At 34.3% G+C, this 23,893-nt stretch overlaps 1 protein-coding gene across 1 annotated transcript; it reads left to right on the top strand.

The window, feature by feature from the left end:
• The first annotated feature begins 7,689 nt into the window (after positions 1 to 7,689).
• On the top strand, positions 7,690 to 19,364 carry LOC140448346 (uncharacterized). Its single transcript, XM_072541433.1, has 3 exons — positions 7,690 to 8,594; positions 13,499 to 13,766; positions 19,151 to 19,364. The coding sequence occupies exons 1-3, from the start codon at positions 8,398 to 8,400 to the stop codon at positions 19,289 to 19,291; spliced, it is 606 nt and encodes a 201-aa protein (XP_072397534.1). The 5' UTR covers positions 7,690 to 8,397; the 3' UTR covers positions 19,292 to 19,364.
• The last annotated feature ends 4,529 nt before the right edge of the window (positions 19,365 to 23,893 follow it).

Below are 23,893 nucleotides of genomic sequence, written 5' to 3'. Positions count from 1 at the left end.
AAGAAGTGAACGAAAGCGACCATGAATCTGATGCAGTTTGTCTCTACTGCAATGAATTATATTCAATATCCAAAAAGAGAGATACCTGGATTCGTTGTCAAAAGTGCAGCATTTGGTGCCATACATAATATGTAGTTGTAGAGAGAAAAATTAAAGTGTTCAAGTGTGAATTATGCATATAATTTTTTTTACTACTAAATAGAGTTTTTGAGTTCCTTTACACTTTTGTTTAATTTATTTTAAAATATTTAACTTGTAGGTCAAAATAAAAAACAAAAAAGCAAAGTATACCATCATATCCGACTTTGCTTTTTTTTGACTGTCAAATTCTTAGTTTTGTTTTATTTATCAAAATCTTTTGTTTTTACTAAGAGTAAAGTATCACTAACTTTTTCATGGTAAACAGAGTCTTTTATCTATTTTTTATCTATTTGTCGATTTTACAGACAATTTTTGTTAGGGGTGCCAACACAGACTGGTCTACCCTACTTTAAAATAATTAATGTGTTTTTGTATATGTGTATTTACCCCAACAAAATAATTACCGATACGTATATGCCAACTATCATGTATCTAATTCCTTCCCAATTCCTTCGCATGAAAATTGACTTATTTATTGCATGTTCGACACAGGGGTGGATTTTAGACGCACAATGCACGCGAATGTCACCCACATTACGGCGAGAGACGCTATCTTACATGAAACCACTTTCTGTTTTTGTTATTTATGCGGTGATTTGCATTTTTGGTGGGAAAAGTCACAACCTTCATGAATAGATTAATGTTTACACGATTTATTTAAATCAACGTGGAAAGAATTAGGGATAAACTTACTGACTTTTTTTCTTTTTTTTTTAGTTAAAAATAATTTATTATAATCTTTGTCATTAGAATCATTTAATTATAGAGGATTATGGCAGATGCCTGTAGAATATATGGGATGGGTAAATGCTATTCAAATTCTTGTAAATTTAATTAATCAGAAACTGAAAGGCTGTATAGAAAACATACTGGGAGATTACCAAAAGGGATTTTGTAACAATAAGGTCCATAATAGATGCAATAGCTACAAATAATGAAATAAATTTGCCAAAAATTAGAAAAATATCAAATATTTAAAAATGTTCTTCATTGATCTTAGATTTTTTTTATTTACTTAAAGCACCTCGACAGCTATGGCGATTATTACAGTAACAATAATATTAAATATATAATAAATAATGAGAACAAATAATAATTATATCACTATACCTAATGTCTATTAGGTTAAATCTTGTGGTAGAGTTGAGCGGTTTTTAGAAACTGTATAGTTTTTGTGATCTCTGTAGGGTTGTTGAGTATTTCCTTAAGAGTAGGTTTCAAGTCCGGTGCTTTATACAGGTTGGTGAATTGTTTGCAGTCGGAGAGGATGTGTTTTACTTTTAGGTAAATATTGCAATGGTGGCAAGTTGGACGAGTTCCAGAGGGCATCAGGAAACCATGGGTAAGTTTGGTGTGGTTGATTCGGAGTCTTCTAATAGTCGATGCTTCTCTTCTAGTTAGGAAGTCCAGGGAGAGATGACCAATAAACGGTTGGAGTTCATGAATAGTTGTTCTGCTCTTTTGCCATAAGTTTTACAAAGTATCGTCTACTGACTTTTTGAAAACGAGTTTGAGATCGTTAGCTAGTTGAATTGAAGTGACTCCAGTATTAGGGTTGGTAGCTTCTTTGGTAAAATTATCTGCTGTTTCATTACCAATAATTCCAGTATGAGAAGGCAGCCATATGAGAGAGAGTGTTACATCGTGAGCAGAGAGATTTTGCTATTTGTCATGAATGTTTTGAACTAATGGGTGGTCAGTAAAAATTGTATTGACTGAATGGATAGATGAAAGGGAATCTGAACAAATGGCAATATATCTGTTTTGATGGTAGATGCATTTAAAAGTCAACAGAATACTATATAGTTCACCTGTGTAAACGCTGCATATTAAGGGTAACCGAGATGATCTTACAAGAACTTGTTTAGTGGTTACTGCACAGCCAACACCAATGGTAGTTTTAAAAGCTTTTATGATAAGGTGTCGGATATTGTTAGTGGAAGAAGACGGCATTGTGGTATTTAGGAAATGAAGGGATTTGCGGATGCTGATGCAGCATACGAAAGTAGAAGAGATTGTCGTCTTAGGGTAAAAGGAGGTTCATTGGATTCACGGTACATACTCTCGATATGACTAGAACGAAAAGCACCTAGACATAGGCGGAGCGCGCTATTGTGAACAGAGTTTAATGAATCTATGTCAGATCGAGAGGTAGAGGAATAGATAAAGCTACCGTAGTCGAGCTTATATCAGATGAGGGCTCTATGGAGCCTTAATAAAGTAAGATCTTAGAATTGCTTTTACTGATAAATATAAATGATCTATTTGATCTGATATTTGAAGATTCTAAAACAAAAGTACCAAAGGTACACTTTCAAGGTACTACAACAAAAGGTTTTCGAACAAACGGTATAGTAATATATAAAGAGGAAATAAAAGAAAAAAAGTTTGGCGGAAAGAGTGGTGGAAGCAAGAAAAAAAACTCGCCACTATTCGGAGAGATATTCAAAATTTGGGTTCGGTTCATACCGCTGTCTAAAATGAATGAATCAAGAAACAAGGTGGTCTTGAGACGCATTTGAAGGCGAAACATAGTGCTGATATTAATTTAGATTTAAATTACTTTAAATCTTTTAAGAACAATATTAAAGTCTTTATTTACTGCTCATACTTCAACTAATTATCGTGTTCTTGAGGCTAGTGATCAAATTTTTTTATACATCCCTAAAACTGAAAAAATCGTACTATAGGAGAGGATTTAATAAAACCATCAATATCAGCATTTCTTTAGACGGTTCTTGAAATAGATGATAAAGATGTAAAAGCTATGCCACTCAGTAACAATACTGTTAGCAGAAGAATAGATGAAATGAGTAAAGATAACCTCGAATCCCGTAGAAATTCAGTTTTTTTTTTATCAAAATGTCTTGATTTACACAATCAAAAGCTTTGGCATAGTTACACAAAATAGTGACAGTGTAAAAATGATTGTTTAGTGCTTGGTAAACCTTAGAAGACCTACAAGTTCTTATGATCAAAATCACGTATTACAGTCAACAATATGGACTCAATATAAACGTTAAGAAGACAAAGATTATGATAAATTAGAGCACGCATCGGAAAATCTCGATCCACCTTCAATCGGATGGGGGCCTTCTTCAAGAGTCACAACCTCTCCCTTGATACAAAAGTAAGAATGCTGCGATGCTACTTCATCTCTCTCCTTTTTTATGGTGTTGAAGAGTGGACCTTGAACGAAGATATGTGGAGAAAATTGGAAGCATTTGAGATGTGGCTATATCGGAGAATACTTAAGATCCCGTGGACTGACCGAGTCACAAATGAGGAGGTCCTCAGGAGAATGAATAAGAACCGAGAGGTACTAACCACCATCAAATCTCGAAAGTTACGATTCTTCGGACATATTATGCGAAATGCATCCAGATATGCTCTCCTTCAAGCCATCCTGCTAGGAAAAATATTTGGAAAACGATGTCCAGGAAGAAGAAGAACATCTTGGTTAAAGAACCTCAGAATCTGGTTCAATACAACATCTGTGCAGCTTTTGCGCGCTGCTGCAGATAAGATAAAGATTACCATGATGATAGCCAACATTCGTATCGGACAGGCACATCAAGAAGAAGAAACCTCATGTAGTACAGAAAATATAGTATCACTGGTAGGTACATTTATTAGATAAAAAGGCGAATTGATTTTGTAATAAAATGTTGTTTTTAACGAGAAAGGAATAAGTCGGGCTTTTATAAGTTTCTCAATACTTTGGGATAGTAATCGTAGTAAAGCAATATGTTTATAGTTGCAGGCATTCGATTTTTCACCACCCTTATGAAGAGGAATAATAATGGCTGTCTTTAGGCACTCTAGAAATATACCTTTTTCAAAGGAATTATTAATTAGTGAGACCAGGACTTCTAACACATTATTTGGAAGATTTGAGAAAATTTTTATGGATAGTCCCTCCGTAGGTACCACAGAAAGATTTGCTTTTGATGCTATGGATTGTTTAGATCAGCTCAGATTTATCAACTGGTCGTACAAAGAATGAATTACCTTTTTTCAATTGGGGAGATAGAAAATGGCATCTTGTTGTGGCAAAATAGTTGATGTTATATTTTTACTCACATTAACGAAGTATTCATTTAGATTTTTAGGGTTTGGAAGAGAAAATGTTTGAGCTGTGTTAGTTTTATTTCAAAGATAGTTTATTATGGACCAAGTTTTACCTTTTAGGACCAAGAACAGTTTTAAAGCTTCCCAGATGATTTTGATTGTACGTTTCTTAGCTGTTTTGATAAGTTTTAGATACGTTCCTCTGTACTTGTTGATATATTCAGTGACAAAACGTTGGTAGTAAATTTCTTGATAGTGAACGCATATTCTTGGCTAATATGAGTATGCCTTTGGTAGTCCAGGGTTTGTGATGTTTTGACTTAATTGTAATTATAGGAAATACCATATTGAAAATACAGACAAGCCTATAGGTATAAAGTAAAATATAAAATTATAGTGCACGTTCACAGAAGGAAAGTGTCACCCAGAAGAAAAGCATAAATTTTGGAATTTACAAAAGTTCTGAGCGGAAAAAATCCTACCTAAACATCGGATTTTCAAGGAAGGTTTATTGAGAGTGTTAAACTTGGTATATACTGCTTCATCGTCAGATAGTCCTGCATTAATAATGATTGTAGAGCGTACATCAAGAGGTGAGAAATCAGAGACAATATAATCATTAATCAATTATGGTAGATGTTGTTTTAGTAATTCTTGTAGGAGAATTAACGTGCATTATGAGACCATAAAATTCGAATAAATTGACCGAGGACAGTTGGGTAGCACAAGCAGCAGCGTAATTAATATTAAAGTCACCACATAGAATTTTTCTGCTTATGTTGAGCAGGTCATCTAACAAATTTAGCAGGTTCTGAAAAAATAGTTCTCCGTGGAAGAGTCAAGTGATCTATAAATGCAAAGAATGTATATTTTAAGATTCTTATTATAAAGTAACGGAAACTAAATATTTTGTTAGCGGAGAAAAATCATTGTTTTTTGTAAAAAGAATAAGGGTGCCATCATGAGCTGAACTTGGACGATCATACCTAGGAATTGTGGTATATTTTTCTAAAAAAAGGGTCGTATCAAAATTATTTGGAATTTGAATTTCAGTTTTTTTAATATATGTTTTGAAAGTTTACGTACTGTGTTTCGGTAACAATTTCCTAGAGATTCCACTAGATTTCCTAGGAACAATTCCTACTTCCTAAAACCATCATTTAAGCCTTTTAAGTGAACAATTCAATTTTTAATATTAAAAATTATGTACGTTACATAGGGGGCATAAGAATCTGGGTATTTTAGGATCATGACACAAAAAAGTTTGGGAAAGTCTGCGCTAGGGCAAAAACATTTGAGGCCGCCTTGGTATTCCGGAACCAAGAAAAAATTAAGTTCTTCGAAGGTTGGACGATAATCTTCAAACAGCGTTTCTAGTTAAGGATAAAAAAGAAGAAAAAAATATTAGGTTTTTATCTTGCGATAGAAAAGATTTCAAACTTTAAAAAGAAGTTAAGAACTTGCTGCTAATTTGGATCTTGATTTAGTTGTAGATGAATTCAAAAAGTTGGTGCCATACGCTAACTTATTGCCTAGGGGAGACTGGGGTTAGTTGTTACAATTTTCACATTTTATTTTTTTTGCATTCCATATGTAAAATATGCACCTCATAAAAATTGGTGTAAGAAGCACTCACTTTGATATAATTATTTTAAATATTAGATTTACAAGAATCTTGTCACTTAGTAACTTTCATACTTTTCAAAGAATATTTTAATTTTCTTAACGAAAAAACTTTAAATGAATTTTATTTATTTTTTATTAAAATACAAACTATTGTGCGATCTTTTTAAAAATTATTTAAATCAGTTATTAGACTAATCAGACTGGCAATGTATGCATACAAAAATTGGAGAACCGTCACTGCAAAGTTCATGCGCCCTTACTGTCTACCATTTCTCTTTTGATTTTGAGTTAGTGTAAGAATCACAACATATAATGCAGAAACATTCTTGATTGTCTTCATCGCTTTCTTTTGAAACAATTCTCCTTTTGACTTTTTGTTTTCCTTTTTTATTAGCTTTTAGTTTCTCAGTTACTATGGCTATAATAATGCTTGCTTTTCAGGCGTGTCCTCGTTTCCTATTCTGTACAGTATTTTTTTAGGTTGAGCTTTAGGTATAGGTCGAATATCTTTAAGACTAATAAGTACTGTAACTAAAGCGCCAGAAGTTGAAGGTTGTGGATCTTGGTCTGGTTCCTTGTTGATAACTTGTGGTGGCGTACTTGGTGATGTTCGTATATTTTGTGTGGCTGCTTGTGACAGAAACTCCATATTTTCTTGCGGCTCAGGTCTATCTGTAATGGATGATGGCAGAAAATCTTCATCAGTAAAAACGTCCTTCTTAAACGGGAAAATGCCAGTTACACGAAAACCGGACTGTATATTTTTTGGAGTTAGCGCTAACGGCAAAGAATTTTCAACAATTGATCGAATGTTATAAATTGTCATTGTAACTCCTGGATGAGCTTTCATCCAGCCATTTATCTGACTGCTAATGAGAGCAATGAGAAGGCAAGGTCAAGAGGACAATGTCATTTTCCTTGCAATAATCTATTACCTCAACCGACAAATGGTAATCGTGATTTTCCAGTATTAATAAAACTGGACTTTCCTTAGAACATTTAATATTCTTATGAAAATGCTTCACATAAATTAAGACTTCCACTTTTGTCATCCATCCAGAAGAATTGCTCGTTCCTATACATCCTAGTGTTCCACTGGAAACAAAATGTTCTCGATAATTTTTCCATGGAAAAATAAACATTGGTGGCACTGAGTTTCCACTAGCATTCGCTGTCAGTCATAAAATTAATCCCGTATTTATTCGCTACTGGTCTAAGATGTCTTTCATTTTCTATCACTTTCTTTGCTGCAGCAATAACGATTTCCTGTGACGTTTCAACACGCTTAGTTTTTTTCTTGTAGGTTCTCATTTTGATCTATTAAAAATTTACAATTTTATTTACAGCAAAATCTAGGTTACTAATAAACCTTAACACAAATTTCTTGAGATGGGGCAGATTGTTACAATAACAACTTGTCCCTTGAAAATAGTAACAACCTGTCCCAGGACGCCATTACTCATCAATCCCAAATATTTAATCTTGTACGTATAGACAATAATAAAGCTAACAGTCAATAAAACATCGTGTGAAAGCAATTAGTTACCTTACCTTGTAAAAATAGAACAAGCAAAAATTTAAACAATGTCGAAAAAATTACTGAGTGCTACTAAAAACACAAAACTAGTCGGTCTACACGTTAGAGCCTTAAACTACACTAACCAAAGTTCATTGGTGAAGTATGCACCGTATTGGCTACGTCGAGTTAAAGGTGCTGCCATCTCGTTAAGCTGATTAAAATTAAATGTAACAACCTGCACCGTGTAACAACGATGGTAACAACTAACCCCGGTCTCCCCTACAATAAAATTTTAAAACATTAATCAAAAGAAAGACAGATGACAGATAACAGAAAATTATGAGTGATGCTGTTAATAATTATTCTTATAAAATAATGATGACTTAATAAAAAAATCATTAATAAAAAATTTCAAAGACCAAACTAGAGGGCAAGCGTCATGGGCACCGACACGAAAAATTCCTAAACACACCTATGATTCCTGTACAAAATCAGAATATAAATTTGAAAAAGAATAAAAAAGCATCCAAGTTTATAAAATACGCTACTGACCATGGTATGAATTTTTAAACAATTTCCGTTGCTTGTGGATGGTGGAATTGTGGAATACTTATTTTAATTCAATTACACATATTTATATTATGAATTATCATCATGGTTGTCACTTAAAAATCTCTTGGTTTGTTTAAAAAACCACGGTTTCAAATTAAGAAAATATTTTGTAGTTCTTTATTTCCACTTTTCTTTGTGTATCTGCATAAAATGTTTGATAAAAGTATAAGCTTTAATTTTATGTATATTTTAATTTATTACGGGTAATCCAGATCACGGAATACTTTAACGAAACGGTCCTAAATACTCCCCTGCTTTTATTACATAGCCAGCTGAAAAGTTAACAAATAATGACATTCCCTCAGCTCCCATATTGTCACGAGACACGACAAACATGTAACTAATGACATTTCTTGGCCTATTACAACCGCAAATCATCGAGCTAAAATCTTCACCTTGAGGAAATCGGAGCTAAATACGCTTCCGCCATGGCGACGATTGTCCGCATAAGGAACAGGGCTTGCGTACCTGTTCTGACTACCGAGGGTACTTTTTTGAAGCCTATTGTAGATCCGAAATATTTGAGAAAAGAAGTGAAATGCGAGTATTTGCCTACTTTTCAGAGGATGCACGCACATCAGACACTGGCAAGCGCAAGGAGGTTCGTAGGATTCGAACCTTTCAGGTAAATGTTTTCTTTTAAATATATCTATAATAGTTGAATTGTTCAAATATATTCCATCTTATTCTTGCTGTTGACTTTTTTTGAAACATAGGACATTTTCGAATTTCGGTTTCAAAATTTCATACGATACTACCAGAACTGCTACTCTTATGCAGTATGGATGGTATCTTCTGTTAGATTCTTCACTAGATCATTGTATTTTTTTACCTTTCATTTGCTAACGCCTGTATTGATTTCCATCGTTTTTCCCATTCTATCTCTTTTCGCATGTTTTTATACTCCTCCTCCAAATATTTTGTGGCCACTTTTATTTTTGAGTACATGGTGAAATTTGGAGCTTGCTTTGTCATTGTTTAATTTTCCGAGGGTGTGATCTATCTATTTGTGTTTGCTTTTTTATATGCATTTTCAAATATTTCCTCCATTGTTAAAGTTTTCCTTCTTCATCTTTTTCTTTATAGTTCTATAGAACTACAAAACCTTCAAAAGATCCTTTTAGCGTTTCATATTCAGGGCCAGTCTTCTCCATGGTCTCATTTCTAGTAGGCATGGTGAACTAGACCCCTACTAGGGGTTGTCCAATAGCATAATGCACGACTACATACAGCTAAAATTGCGCTGGCTCATTTTTAAGGCAATAAAGTCGATGTACTGTCTTGGCTCCCTAGATCCCCGGTTCTTTCACCCACTGAAGACGTGTGGGACATTACGGGAAGAAGATTACTCATCCTCCACAGACTATAGCAGCACTTTAACGCAAGGTAGAAGTAGCCTTGGATAACATTCTTTAAGAGGAAATCGAAAATCTTATTAGGAGTATGCCCAGAAACACCCGGGCCTGGAGACATTCCCATAGAGTTGGTGAAACATGGACCGGATGCTCTTTTGGAAAGCTTAGTGAATATTTTTAATAAATGCTTAATTGAAGGCCAAACGATTCCAGACGATTGGAATTTGGCCCACATTAGCCCCATTTATAAAAAGGGAGACAGAAAAGAATGCGGAAATTATAGAGGCATTAGCGTAACTAGCTCGCTGGGAAGGTTATATGGTCGTATATTGAAAAGAAGAATAGAAGAGGAGTATAAAGAAATTGAAGAACAAAGCGGCTTCAGAGCAGGAAGATCGTGCGTGGACAACACATTTACCCTTCAACAAGTAATTGAAAAACGAACAGCTCGAAACCTCCCTACGCATCTGGTATTTATAGATCTGGAGAAGGCTTATGATACAGTTCCTTTAAAACTCTTATTTAGTGTCTTGACGAAAACGGACCTTAGTAAAACATATCTAAAAGCAATACTGAACATCTATAAATGTCCTCAAAGCACTGTAAAAACAGGAAATACTTTCTCAAGGGTATTTACAGTAACGAAAGGCTTGAGACAAGGATGTTGTCTTTCCCCCACCCTATTTAAAATATATATCCAAGAAGCACTGCACCAGTGGAGACAAAAATGTGCGGGAATGGGGTTGAAGCTTAACAACCATTATCTGACAATGCTGTTCTTTGCAGATGATCAAGTACTAATTGCAAGCTGTGAAGAAGATGCAGATTATATGGTTAGAAAGCTCAAAGATGAATACGAAAAATGGGGGATGAGTATGAATATGTCTAAAACAGAATATATGCGAATAGGCAGTGAAGACGAAGACTCGGATTTGGAAATTAGACAAATGAAAAGGTGCTACGAATACAAATATTTGGGAAGTATTATCTGCAGTAAAGGAACAACGGAACGAGATATAGACTATAGAGTGCAACAAGGCAGGAAGAGTGTTCAAATTCTGAATTCGATACTTTGGTCCAACAAAGCTACTATGAGAACTAAAATGACTATCTACAAAGTAATTGTAGAGCCCATTCTTACATATGGAGCAGAATGTTGGCAAATGACAGTAAAAGGAAAGAAAAAAGTTGACACGGTTGAAATGGACTACCTAAGAAGAGCTTGCCGTATATCAAGAATAGAACGTATACCTAATTCTGAAATTAGAAGAAAAACAGATAGAGTACATACAACTTCTGAAAGAATAGAAACTAGACAGTTAATATGGTATGGACACGTACAGAGGATGGACGACAACAGATGGCCAAAAAGAGCTATGGAATACAATCCAAGTAATAGAAGGAAACGAGGAAGACCAGCCAAGTCTTGGATACAAGGTGTTATGGAAACCATGAAAGACAGAGCCATTGATGAAGACACCTGGAGAGATAGAAAAAGATGGCGATCGAAATGCGGGAAGCGGCAGAAGCTGTAGGATCCCCGCTTATATATATATATATATATATATATATATATATATATATATATATATATATATATATATATATATATATATATATATATATTTATATATATGCCCAGAAATATTTCTTAATGCAGAAGACATCTTCTTCTTCTTTTTCTTTTTGTGTACACATCTTCTTCTTCTTCAAGTGCCCTCTCCGCTACGGAGTTTGGCAATGATCATTGCTATTCGTATCTTTGAAGCTGTTGCTCTAAATAATTGGTTAGATGTGCACTGAAACCAGTCTCTTAAATTGCGCAGCCGAGATATACGTGATCTCCCCACGCTTCGTTTGCCCTGAATCTTTCCTTGGATAATTAACTGGAGCAATCGGTACTTTTTCCCTCTCATCACATGACCAAGATATTCCAACTTTCTTCTCTTGATGATGATCAACAGCTCCCGTTCTTTGCTCATTCTTCGAAGTAGTAGTGTAGACATAATTGTTTATTTTTCAATGTAACTCCAGTAAATTGTCGTTCCATCGCTTTCGTGGTCTTCCTACTGATCGTCTTCCTATTGGGGAATCGTCTATTGCTGTCTTTACTACTATATTTGTTGTCATTCGGCTTATAGGATCGTTTCATTCTACTCTTCTATTTCTTACCCAGTCCTAGATATTCTCCACCTTGCATTTACGTCGTATATCTGTACTTCTAGCTCTGTCCCTTAGTCTCTTACCATCAATTTTTCGAAGAGTTTTCATCTCTGCTGTTTCTAACATTCTTTTTGTCCTCTCTGTGTCAGGTCATGTTTCTGCCGCGTATGTCATTATTGTTTTTTTAATTCTGCCTTTCATTTCTTTTCCGATATTTTTATTTCTCCATATTGTTTCATTCAGGCAGCCTGCGGCTCTGTTAGCTCTATTCACTTGATCTGTTCATATTTTCTTCTGAATATGTCTCGGTTTTATTAGTTCGTTCATCTCTTTTCTTTTTTCTTTGCTCATTCTCCATATTTCTCTTTGCGTTCCGTGGGAGTCATGTTCCATCTATTTTGAAAATCTCTGCCAGTGTTCCATGTTTATTTGTCTGACTACGTATTTGTTTAATTTCTGATTCGTTTATAGTGGTAGTAGTTTCTTTGCTTCACATTTTGTCTTTACTTGCTCTCTAAACTACGGGGTTTTCTATTTTAATATGTTAGTGTTTGTTACTTTCCTCTCTCCAAGTGCTTCTGTTGTTACGTTAATTAGCTTTAGCTAATTTACGTAACAGCTAAGTTGTTTAGCTTTCCGTAATTTTGTACTCTTCTTTTCATTTATAGGTCAAATTAAATTTATTAACTCCTCAATATCTTCATAACTTATTTTAGAGAAATTCTTTCAGTGGATACCTTCTGAATACGTCATTTATTCTTCTTTTTGGCCATTTTACAAATAACAAAAAAGGCGCTAAAAGCTGCTGCTAAGTCAATGTTCATTTTTTATCTAGCATACTTCTAATTTTTGAGAAAAAGAGACTCCAAACACTGCAAGCAACTGGAACTTTTTACGCGAACGCAATTTTAGTGAACCGCACGATTTTTTGTTAGAGTCTGGACCCACCTTAAGCCGTGGCCGAAGGTGACATTCTATCGCTCACTGATGACTGGCTACTCAGTTCAAAACAACCTCTCTTCTCTCTCTCTTCTCCAAAGTAATCCAACTTTGGACATTGGCCTCCCCAAAATCAATCCAGTGTTTTCTATTTTGCGCCACTTGCTTCCAGTTGTGTCCTTCGATCTTCTTAATGTCATCATCCCATCTCATTTGTGGTCTTCCTCTACTTCTCTTTCCTAGCCATGGTCTCCATTGCTGTATTTCATGGTTCCATCTTTTATCATTCAGTCGGGCATTGTGTCCTGCAAAGCTCCATTTGTTTGTTTTTTTTTGTCTGCAAGTCTCACCACGAGCATTGATCTTTCCATCGCTCTTTGTGCCTTTACCATTTTATCCATATTAGACTTGGTGAGTGTCCACGTCTTTGAACCATACGGGAGTATAGGGAGGATACACTGATCGTAAACTCTGGTTTTCAATTATTGTTCTATTTTAGTGCTTTTCAAAATCTAACTCATTTTTCCAAATCCTGCCACGCTAACCTTATTCTTCTGGTAATTTTGGCAGTTTGATTTTCTTTGTTAACTTTCATTATCTGTCCCAGGTAGGTGTATTCGCTTACTGTTTCTAAATTTATGTCGTTCAATGTTATTTCTCTAATGTTCGGTGTATTTGGCATTATTTTTGTTTTTTCCAAGTTCATCTTAAGACCTATTTTTTCCGAAGCTTGAAATAGTTGTGTCATTATGGTCTGTACTTCTTTAAAACTTGTAGCGAATATTACAATGTCATCAGCGTATCTCAAATGACTGTTTTCTTCCATTAACATTTATTCCTTTATCTGCCCATTTAATGTCATTGAACACGTGTTCCATTCCAAGTGTGAATAGCTTTGGTGAGATAATATCTCCGTGGCGAACTCCTCTGTTGATTGGTATAGCTTTGGTTTTCGCATCTATTTGTATTATCATTGTAGCTTTCTTGTAAATATTATGTATGAGCATTTAGTCAAGAACTTTTGGCTAAATTAATTATATAACAACCATAAATGATGACTACACTTTTTTAGTGATCTAATTCCAAAAGATCAACTGGATTTTGTTCTGAATGCTTCCTTTAACCAGACTACAGAAATTTTTCCAGATATGCTCGACATATACTCCCAACCCGAGACTAGAGGCATCGATACATGGAGGCGTTTACGTAACACACGAGAAGTGACACCTGACAGGGAACAACAAGCATCGGTTGAGGATCCCGGTGGTGAGAAGAAAAAAAGAGAAGTAGGAAGGAGAGGAAGACCCCATAAAGTGGTGATACCGTTTAGATATAATTTTGTGAGTATTTATTAATTAAGTCAATTCCAATTATAATAAAAATCTGACAGCAATTATGTATACACCTTTGGAATTAGAAGTGCTGAAGATATACGATTTAATATTGGATTGCATGTTATTCTTTTAAATACGAAAGAGTGAGAGTATTTTCCATCAGCAACCGCTCAACGCTATGTCAGTTAGGGTCATTTACGGCAGTACTGAAATATAAAGTCTATTCGGTGAACTTACACGGTTTAAGTAAATAAGCATCATTATCATCGTCATCATTTGGCTCTACAACTCTATGCGAGTTTTGGCCGCGTTTACTATTTCTCTCCATTGTTGTCGGTCCTGAGCAGCATTTCCCATTGCTGTTTCAACCCCAAAACGTTTCAACTGACCAACTAAAAACATTTATGTTGATGGTTTGGGTGGGTACCGGCAATTCAACACGAAAAAAAAATGTTACTAATCGTCGTACTAATTTATTTAGAAAAAAAAACTAAAAGTATAAAAAGATAAATATATATATATATATATATATATATATATATATATATATATATATATATATATAAGAGGTAAAAATAGTTCAATAATTTAGCTAGATGGTTTAAAATTCTATTTTTTTAATTTAGGAAAAATTATTTTAAAAAAATGTAACATTGGAAACAGCGGTGGGGTTGGAGAGACGGAAAGAATTTAAGGACATAGGCGCAACATGTCGCTTGTTAAAATGTTCAATGTGTTTTAAATGTATTCATTTTTTTTTCGAATCCTGAGAAAACTAATAAATATATTTGAAAAGTTTAAACTCAGAATAAAAGAATACGTTGTTACCGAGGGCCGAAAGTCCCTGAAAACTTCTATAATGTTTATTTTAATAAGTTACAGCGGTGAAAAATAAAGAGAAAATTTAGTGCGACTTTTATTTTAAAAATCTCACTCAAAAGAAACTTTTTGGTTATTCTAAGAGACTTTCGACCCTCGGTAATAATGCAATCTTTCATTCTGCCTTTAAATTTTTCAAGTATACTTATTAGTTTTCCCAGGATTCAAAAAAAATGAATACATTTAAAACGCATTGAACATTTTGACAGACGACGTTTTGCCCCTATTAAAAAAATGAATACGTCCGGACTGCCCACATGATTTTTAAAAATTAAAGAAGATGAAGAGAAACGTAGCAAAGATAAAAACGAGGAAAAGGAGAGGCTTAGACACGAAATGGAATTAGAAAAGAAGAAGTGTAGACAAGAAGAGGAAGAGAAAAAGGACGAAAGGCGTAGAGAAGTTGAGGAAGAAATCATACAAAGTTTATACCAAATTCACAAAAATTAAGTTAGAGTAAGTCAAATTAATAATAATATAGACAAATTGGAAGAACTACAGAACGATATGAAAAACTGTTTTTAGTTGAAAAAAAAAACTAAATGATTTCAAACAGCACCAAAACGATTTTAAATTTAATTTAGAAAGAAAAATAGTTGAATTAGAAAGAAAAATTAACGCCCAAGCTTCTTTATCTAATATTGTCCAAGTAACTAATGACGAATCAGAACAAACAGCTCCATTATCTTCCATAGTTAAACCAGACATAATAAGAACTAGTAAAATTTTAAAACTACCCACATTCGATGGTCAAACAGCATGGGAAACTTATCGTTTTCAATTCCAAGCTGCAGCGAGAGCAAGTAGCTGGACTGAGAAAGAAATGACAGCTTCCTTGGTAGTGTCGTTTCGAGGACAGGCAGCAACCATTTTGAAATTCTTTTCCCAAAATGCACCCAGTTATACCTCTATATTTCAACCTTTAGGGACAAGATATTTCCATCAGCATCTAAAGCAGGTTTTCCCAAGTTTGATATCAAAAACATAACGAAAGCCTTCAAGAATTTGAAGCTGACATTAAAAGCTTATTGCATTTGACATACCCTGAGGCACCTAAAGATTTTCTGGAACAAATTGGTATACAGGCTTTCAAGCATATTGCAAAATCTTCAACAAAAAACTTGAAAAGAAAACAAAAGATGTTTTAAATTGCGGAAAAATGGGACATTTGCAAGGCAATTCAAGAAGCCGATCCCAAGCAAGGAACGAAGAATCCAAGAATGAGGTCAGAAGGTCACCTAGATCGACATTCAGAAGTCCGTAGTCCTACCAGAAATGCTAGTAGAGATAGGTCTCTAAGAAATCGATCTCCCACAACCGACACAAAAAGGAAAAGATATTCTGGAATCTGAAGTTATTTATTTGAAGTAGCAACTAGTGATTCGTAAAAATAAAATAGAAAATTTAAGAGAACAGGTGTCAATTTAGCCAAACGAAGTGCAGCTTCAAAGCCATTGTCAGGTCCTTCCGAGGACAGAGAGAGGAAACAAATACTTAATGGTCTCAATGGATTATTTTTCAAAATGGCCTGAAAATTCACCTCTTCCTAACAAAGAAACGACTACAGTAGCAGAAGCATTCATAACACACGTCGTATTAAGATATGGAGTTCCTTTAGAGTTACATTCTGATCAAGGAAGACATTTTGAATCAGAATTGTGGCAAGAATTAATGAAAATGTTGGGTATTAAAAAACTTGGACTACGTCTCTTCATCCGCAATCAGACGAAATTGTCGAAAGACATAATAGAACTGTTTGTCAATACCTTTTAATGTTTGTCGCTGATAATCAAAATAACTCCCTTTTCCGGTTAGCCTATAGAAGCCCCGAACGTAAAGCAACCGGTTATTCTCTATAAATGATGATCACCGGAAGAGAAATGAAGCTTACTCAAGATCTTATTTTCGAAAAATTGACTCCCTGTGAAGAAGATCATCCCTGACGTATATCGAAAATTTGAAAGAAAAATTGGAAAAAGTTTACGAATTTGCTCGTAAAAGTTTAAAGCTTTAAAGTGACAAAGACAAGGCCAGGCTTGACTTGCATACTACTGGAACAAGGTCGAAAAAGATGACTCAGTATAGTTGTATAATCCCAAACGTAAGAAAAGACTTTGTTCGAAACTTTAACGAATCTGGGAAGACCCGTGCACCATCCTGCAGAAAATAAACAATCTAAGCTGCCGCATCCACTTTTCACCTAGAAGTAAACCCAATTTCATATTGAGAGATTATCAGGGGGAACTGATCCACCCTGTTGGCTTCAGTTAGTCCCTGATAGACCAGTTATTTGGGGCAAATAATAATAAAGGAAGGAGCATTGTTACAACAGTCCCGTAAGATTGATTGCATATAGAAAAATTGATTTTACGAAAAAGAAGTATTAAAATTCTAGAATATACGAATGTCATCGAGAAATCACGAACGAAAATCGAACGAACGAAATCACGAACGTCAGAAAATGTATATAAACATAGCAAGTCGACAGTTCCAATAACAGTAACATTTGAAGGGCCACGGGAGAGAACGATCATAGTCACATTTTGTTCATTTTCTACAAATCGAATTTTAAAGTTTAAAGTCGTTTATTTTGGATTAGGAAAATTAAATACAACATTTTTAATTATCAGTGTATTACTATAAGACTTTTTAATATGCAAACGCAAATGAAAAAAAAAAATAGTTTGCTAATTATATATGTGCTTGAGATCTTTAAATTTTTAATTAAGGAGCTGGACTCTGATCTATTTTGCGCTATAATTCCCATGTCCTTATCGCATTTTAGGTAAGAGTGTCCACGAGTAGGAAAGATCATCTTCATTAGGCCGAATCAGTTAAGCTTGTGTACTACGTAGTGGAGAAAGCGAATTACTGTAAAATTTTTGTTTTAATCGCCGCACAAATCACAAAAAATTAGTAGATGGCGTATGTTTGAGTCCAAAATTTGCAAAATAAAGTGTTCCAACATCGAACTGACATCATCGGCACCCTTTCGGACAACACTTTCGTCGTACATTATAAAACACTGAAGTTGCATTTGACAGAACATGAATATTAAATGATATGACGTTGAGTTGGCGGCGATAGTCAGCATCAGATGTTGAGATGTTGGGAGTAGAGAGGTTTTTTTGGTAATCTATCGTAATGTCTTTCATTGTGTCGTTTTTTCGTGATTCTTTTCTATATTTTTTTTTCAAGGAACAAAACTGCTTACTTTTTCGTAAATGGATCGTCTTCTCACGCACTAGTGTCTGCAGTGTTGTTGTCAATGATTTTTTGTTTTCTTCATCAGTGCAGTTAGCCATTTTATCCGTAATAATTGCAATGTTAGCTTTGAAAGTCTCGCAAGAGCTACATGTATCTTTACGTGGGTAGCCGAATGATATATTGAAATTACTCACAAATATCTCATGAAATGTAGTGTCCCTTTTTTTCCTATTGTGTGTATTCCTTTCTTACAGGGACTGTATAAAGCTCATTACCATTGTTCTTGTTTCATCGGTCAACTGTTTATATGACCGCCCCGTCCATCTTGCCGTGTAAAGAGAAAAATGCTTTATAGCAAACAACTACATCTTGTAACGACCCACTCACATTTACCCGAACTCTATAACTATAGGAAAATTGATTAAAACTTGCTTCAGCTTTAGGTTTTCGGCTTCTCCGTGTACCAATAGGTACAACCGTGACAAGACCTGTTAAATATTTGATTTGAACATTGTAATCCTTTAACTCATTAAAATGAGCAATTAATCGTTGTTTTTCGTTCAAAGGGATGACTTGAAAACAGTTGTAACGAATGCACTTGCAGTCTTTCCCGACCTCGTGAGTGGTGGCACGTAATTTTTTTTAACCCCACGTGGCTCATTAGATGTATCACTAAGATCCCTTGACATTGTAAATTTACTCAAAAACAAATTAGTGATAACTGCTAAAAAATAGCGGTTCGCTTAGCGATAACAGAATAGAACTGATGGTATAGATAGATGCCAACGACAATCTACGTTTAGTTAGAAGGTCGTCGGGACTTGATCGTTATTAGCGGTCAGCGCGAGAAACCTGATCGTTATTCTCCGTTAGCTTATATCCTTCCCCTTTATTATCTTCTGTACGGTGATCGTTATTGTACAAACGAAACCATGCTTGGGTTATTTACACAAAAAGCTTAAATATGGCGCCAATATCTAAATTTCGAATAAAAATAGACTCTGATCGTTCTTTCCCGTGACCCTTCATTTGAGTTTTTTAAGTTAATACATAGTTGTAATTGTGTTCTAGTTGTATTAAGTATTATACTATTGTTGGTATTGAATAAAGCTATTTTAAATAAGTGTAACAGTATTGATACACGTGAATATTTTGACAGCCAACTGGTGATGTATTATGCTCGTTCTCAAGACTACGTAACTTCTGTGGGTTTCAGTCAGATCGCGTAATTACTTAATATTATATATTTTAACATTACCTTACCTTCATTCTAAGTATTAACTCAATTTTTTGCATGTTTTTAGGACCACAAAGTATTAATAGGAGGAGTAGTAGAAAAGAAACATCCTAGCAATATAAAGCTGATGAACTCATCTCATCACAGCTCGCAAACTAACCCTGGCTACTCCAGACAGGACTCAGATGGTACAGTTTTCCAGTATTAATACAAATTTTATATCGAATACGTTTATATAGGTTGTTACTTTCTAAATCAGCAATATATTTGTTCAAAAAAGTTTTTTATTTATTACATTTTTTAATAACAGTACATGAACAGCAATATGAAGACAGGTATATACAGTTGAGTCCATGGTTCTGCAAGCAAGCAATTTAATTAAACCCAGCCTGTGAGACATGTTCACCCCTTAAAATTAAGATCGGGTGTAACAATTCATTGGAGCGAGGTGTATTAACTCGAGTAAAACAGGACTCAATCCACCTCGCTCCAATGCTCCAGACCATCCATTTATCCCCTATAGCACTCTAATGCGCGATAGTTGCACAATTATCAGCCAAATCATGTGGGAGTCCTGGGTAATAAAACTCCAATATGGTTACTTAATCGATTTTAAATTCAGGACAGCGTGACGCGCTTTATTCCTGTAATCCTCATGTGATCCGCGGAACTGAAATTACTTGCTTGGGCCTCAAGAATATGGGCCCTACGTGCACAGTTTTTTGGTTTTTTTTTTATATTTTTAGTAGGATGTCATGACGATAAGATCTTCTTATTCGGGCCTACACAGTGTTTTGTGCTATAGTAGAAACCCTCAATTTAGAAGAGTGATATCATAGTTTAAACGCGGAATATCCTCAAATTTAAATGTACACAGCGGCCCTCGAAAACTGCCTGTTTTCTCGATTGCAATTTGCGTTTCCTCATAAGAAATTACAGAATATATAAAGTAGTATATTTATTTGTGCTTCTCTATAGTAGACTTGACCAGAAGTTGTCGAACAGTGTAGCCAATTCTTGTTCACAAGTAGTAATTATGGTCATACAAAACCTGTATTCTTCCATGCAGCGATTATTACCGTCCTAAAAATACAAAAAAACCTGATCTTTTCAATAGTAAAAATTAAGCACAAAATTGTAATGAAATAAATTTTATTTATATGTTCCGTTTCGTTACATATTTAAATTTATAAAATAAAAATCGATATTTTAAAACAATATTTTTAAATCGTTTGGCAACTTTGGAATTAGCGAGGGAACTCCGTTTCAATTCAGATCCACAGAAAGCCGTCAAACTAGTTTTTGTCGAGCGAGTGCCCATCAACAATAGGTTATTTACATTGGCGTATCTGAGAGTAGGGTATTTTATGCGATAAGTTTGTGTTATTGATAAAACGTGTTATTGATAATACGAGTGTTATAGTTTGTCGTTTTATAGTAAATGTTTAGTTATATTCTGTGATTATTTGGTTTGAGTTTTATTGGAGTTGGACGAAAAACCGAGTTGTTCCAAGAGAAGACTTCAAAATTCTGATGTTGATTCCAAAAATGAAATGCCGCAAAAGAGACGGAAAATGTTAACGTCCGAAGAGAAGGTAATAATACGAAACGTTTATGAAACAATTGTCGGCAGAAAAATGGAATTAAATGTTAGCCAAGCGGTCGACATTTGTAGCAGTTTAACAAAAGTATCCGTTAGCTGTATTTATCGTGTACTTAAAAATACATCGGAAAATAAAAAGCAAGAAAAAGGTAAAACTAGAGGTAGGAAAAGCATTGTTTTGGATGACGAGACAAGGAATATTATACGTCGAAAAATTCATTCATTTTATTTTCGGAATGAAATTCCAACACTGAAAAATATTTCTCAAGAGCTCGAAAACGATGACTCCTTACCCAAGATATCTCGTAGAGTCTTAACCAGGACCATGCGTGAAATGAACTTTCGATATGTAAAACTCAACAGAAAAAGTATGCTATTAGAAAAAAATAAAATTATTGTGCGGAGAAGAAAATATTTAGAAGAAATACGCAAAATTCGCAGCACTGGACGCAAAATATGTTATTTGGATGAAACCTGGATTAACCAAGGTTGGAAAAGGTCATACAGTTGGAAAAGTTTGGCAAGATTTAAATGTCAAAAGTAAACGCGAAGCATTTATAGAAGGCTGATATACAGGATTAAAAGCTCCATCAGGAAAGTGACGGCGTTTAATCGTCACCCATATAGGAAGTGATACAGGGTTTCTTGATGATGGTTTTCTTCAATTTGAGTTGAAAAAAACAGGTGATTATTAAAGAAATTGAAAGGGAGGATTCAAGAATGGCTTACAGAAAAGGGGATTGCATACGAAGAATCAATGCTCAAAATTTAGCTCCTTGACATTGCACGGTTAAGGAAAATTGAATATCTTAAATATACTGTAGATGAAACTGCAAAAGATTATGGTGTCAAAGTTCTGCGTCGACCACCTTATCATTGCGAACTTAATCCCATTGAACTTATCTGGGAGCAAGTGAAAGGAGATGTAGCACGCAATAACAAAACGTTCAAATTAAACAAAATTAAGAAACTTTTGATTCAAGCAATCCTCCATGTAACTCCAGCGAAATGGGCTAAATGTATAGGCCACATAATTAAAGAAGAACATCGTATGTGGGAACTTGACACTCATATCAAAGTTTTACTAGAGCCAATTATAATTACACCAGGTGGTGAAGATAATGACAGCGATAGCAGCACTGCATCTTCAGGTTTAGACAGCGAATAATATTTTCTAATAGTTTAATAAGAACATCAGCATAAAAAAAACCAAAAACAAAAAAAAAACGAGAAGAACATAGTAAGTGTGTATAGTGTTTGTGTTTAAACACATCAAACATTATTTTTATTTTGTTTTTATAGAATTTTATTTTGTTTTATAGGATTTTATTTTGTTTTGTTTTATACTGTTTAAGTGTTTTGTTCATTTTATTTAATAAGACAATATGGCTCTTGGCGAACACCCATTTAAAAAAAGTATCGCGCCACAAGACGTACCTCTGGGGTGGTGTGGAAACTGTCTTAAAATTTGTTTTAAAAAAATTTCATTGTGTAACTGTTTAAGGACGGGTCACGTCAAAAGACGTTTTAGCGTAACTTCCGCGACAGCCGGTTGGCATCAGTAAACTTTCTGCAAAATTACTTCTTTTTTATAGCTTTTTGTTTGTGGCATTCTGTATTTTTAGGGGAATGTAGGGAATGAACCACAAAATATTTATTCATATGTTTATTTATTGACGTTTGGATCTCTATATCCAGAGACCGTTTTCAATTATACAAATCATAGTACTATTTATTTTCTATGGCTTTTCGCTTGTCGTTCTGTATTTTTAGAAATGATGTTGGGAATAAGCCACAATATATTTATTCAAATGTTTAATTTACGGAAGTTTCGATCTCTATAAAGAGACCGTTTTCAAACATACAAATGACAGATATATTTATTTTTCTATAGCTGCTTGTTTGTGGCATTCTGTATTTTTAGGGAGAAGGTTGGACATAAGCCACAATATATCTATTTGCATGTTTAATACATTGACGTTTCGATCTCTATTCCGTTTTTAAAGATAGAAAAAAAAAAGAAAATAAACAATATAAGATTATAAAAATATATAATAATAAACAAATAAAATAAATATAACTACCATTTATATCTTTGAAAGCGGTCTTTGGATATAGAGATCGAAACGTCAGTAAAAACTTGTAAATAAATATATTGTGGCCTATTTCGAACATTAATATTTGAAAAATAAAATATAATTAACGTTAAAATAAAAGTAAGTGTACGTCACTGGATTTCCAAAAGCTTTCCGCATTTCTGGGCCTTTAAACGATGACTCACTCTCTCAAATAGTGAAATTATACCATAGTCTGAATTGGTAGAGTTCCGAACTGTCCTTTTTCTTTCCTTTACTTTCTCTGTGGAGGGTTGTTGTCTCTAGGGTCTGTATTCTCTCCGGGTATTTTTATTTAGTTCTCTCTCTTGGGTTTGTTTTCTCTATGGGGTTGGTCCATGGTTCTTTATCCGTGCGTCAACATTTATAGCATACGAAATCAGTCGGAAATTATTTAAAGACAGTAAAAATATTTAAAGAATGTAACATGACATGACTACCTGGCGTCATTACTGATAAATTCGGCGAAAATATTAATTATTTCATTTTGAAAATGTTGTGCCAAGTAGTGTGGAATACAGTTGTTGTTATCTTTATATATACTGATATTCTTAAGTTGTTCTGAAATAACAGGATCAAATTTGACCATCTTCACTGCCTTTTCAGTCTCTAAAAATCGTATTACAGCAATCAGTCTTTCAACGAATCGCTTTTTCTCTCGAATGTAAACATTTTGTTGTTCCGCGTCAATAGTACATTTTTTTTCAGCCCCATCTTTTATTTGCAACGCGGTATAATATAATTTGCGTATTTTTGAGTATTTTCGTTCTTAGTAGGGTAGGCTGAAAAATACCTCCTATCCTAACTTACAAATTGTGTTGAACTACCGACCGTTCAATCAAGAATAAGCCGACGTCAGTATTACTGATAAACAAAAAAATCTTTAACTATTGCCAAGCATTTTGCTGTCAAATGAGTGTAAAGCTGTAAAATGTGTGTAAAGAGTAGACAATAATGGACCGACACATTTTGCATTTTGATTTTTCAATAACTATTTAAAATTCAGCATATTTATTCCACTAATGATAAGTAGTTTTAATTTGAGAAACACATGAAAAATTTTTCTTCATTGATAAAATTAGAGGCAACTGCA

The sequence above is a fragment of the Diabrotica undecimpunctata genome, chromosome 8, assembly GCF_040954645.1.
Source record: "Diabrotica undecimpunctata isolate CICGRU chromosome 8, icDiaUnde3, whole genome shotgun sequence".
Lineage (NCBI taxonomy): Eukaryota > Metazoa > Arthropoda > Insecta > Coleoptera > Chrysomelidae > Diabrotica > Diabrotica undecimpunctata.
This window is presented reverse-complemented; position numbering and strand designations above follow the sequence as displayed.

Excerpts from the sequence above, each read along its gene's own strand:
- LOC140448346 (XM_072541433.1), top strand. The coding sequence starts at position 8,398 with ATGGCGACGATTGTCCGCATAAGGAACAGGGCTTGCGTACCTGTTCTG. Across the intron at positions 8,595-13,498 it reads GTAGGATTCGAACCTTTCAG|TGATCTAATTCCAAAAGATC; the intron begins GTAAATGTTTTC and ends ACACTTTTTTAG. Across the intron at positions 13,767-19,150 it reads TACCGTTTAGATATAATTTT|GACCACAAAGTATTAATAGG; the intron begins GTGAGTATTTAT and ends GCATGTTTTTAG.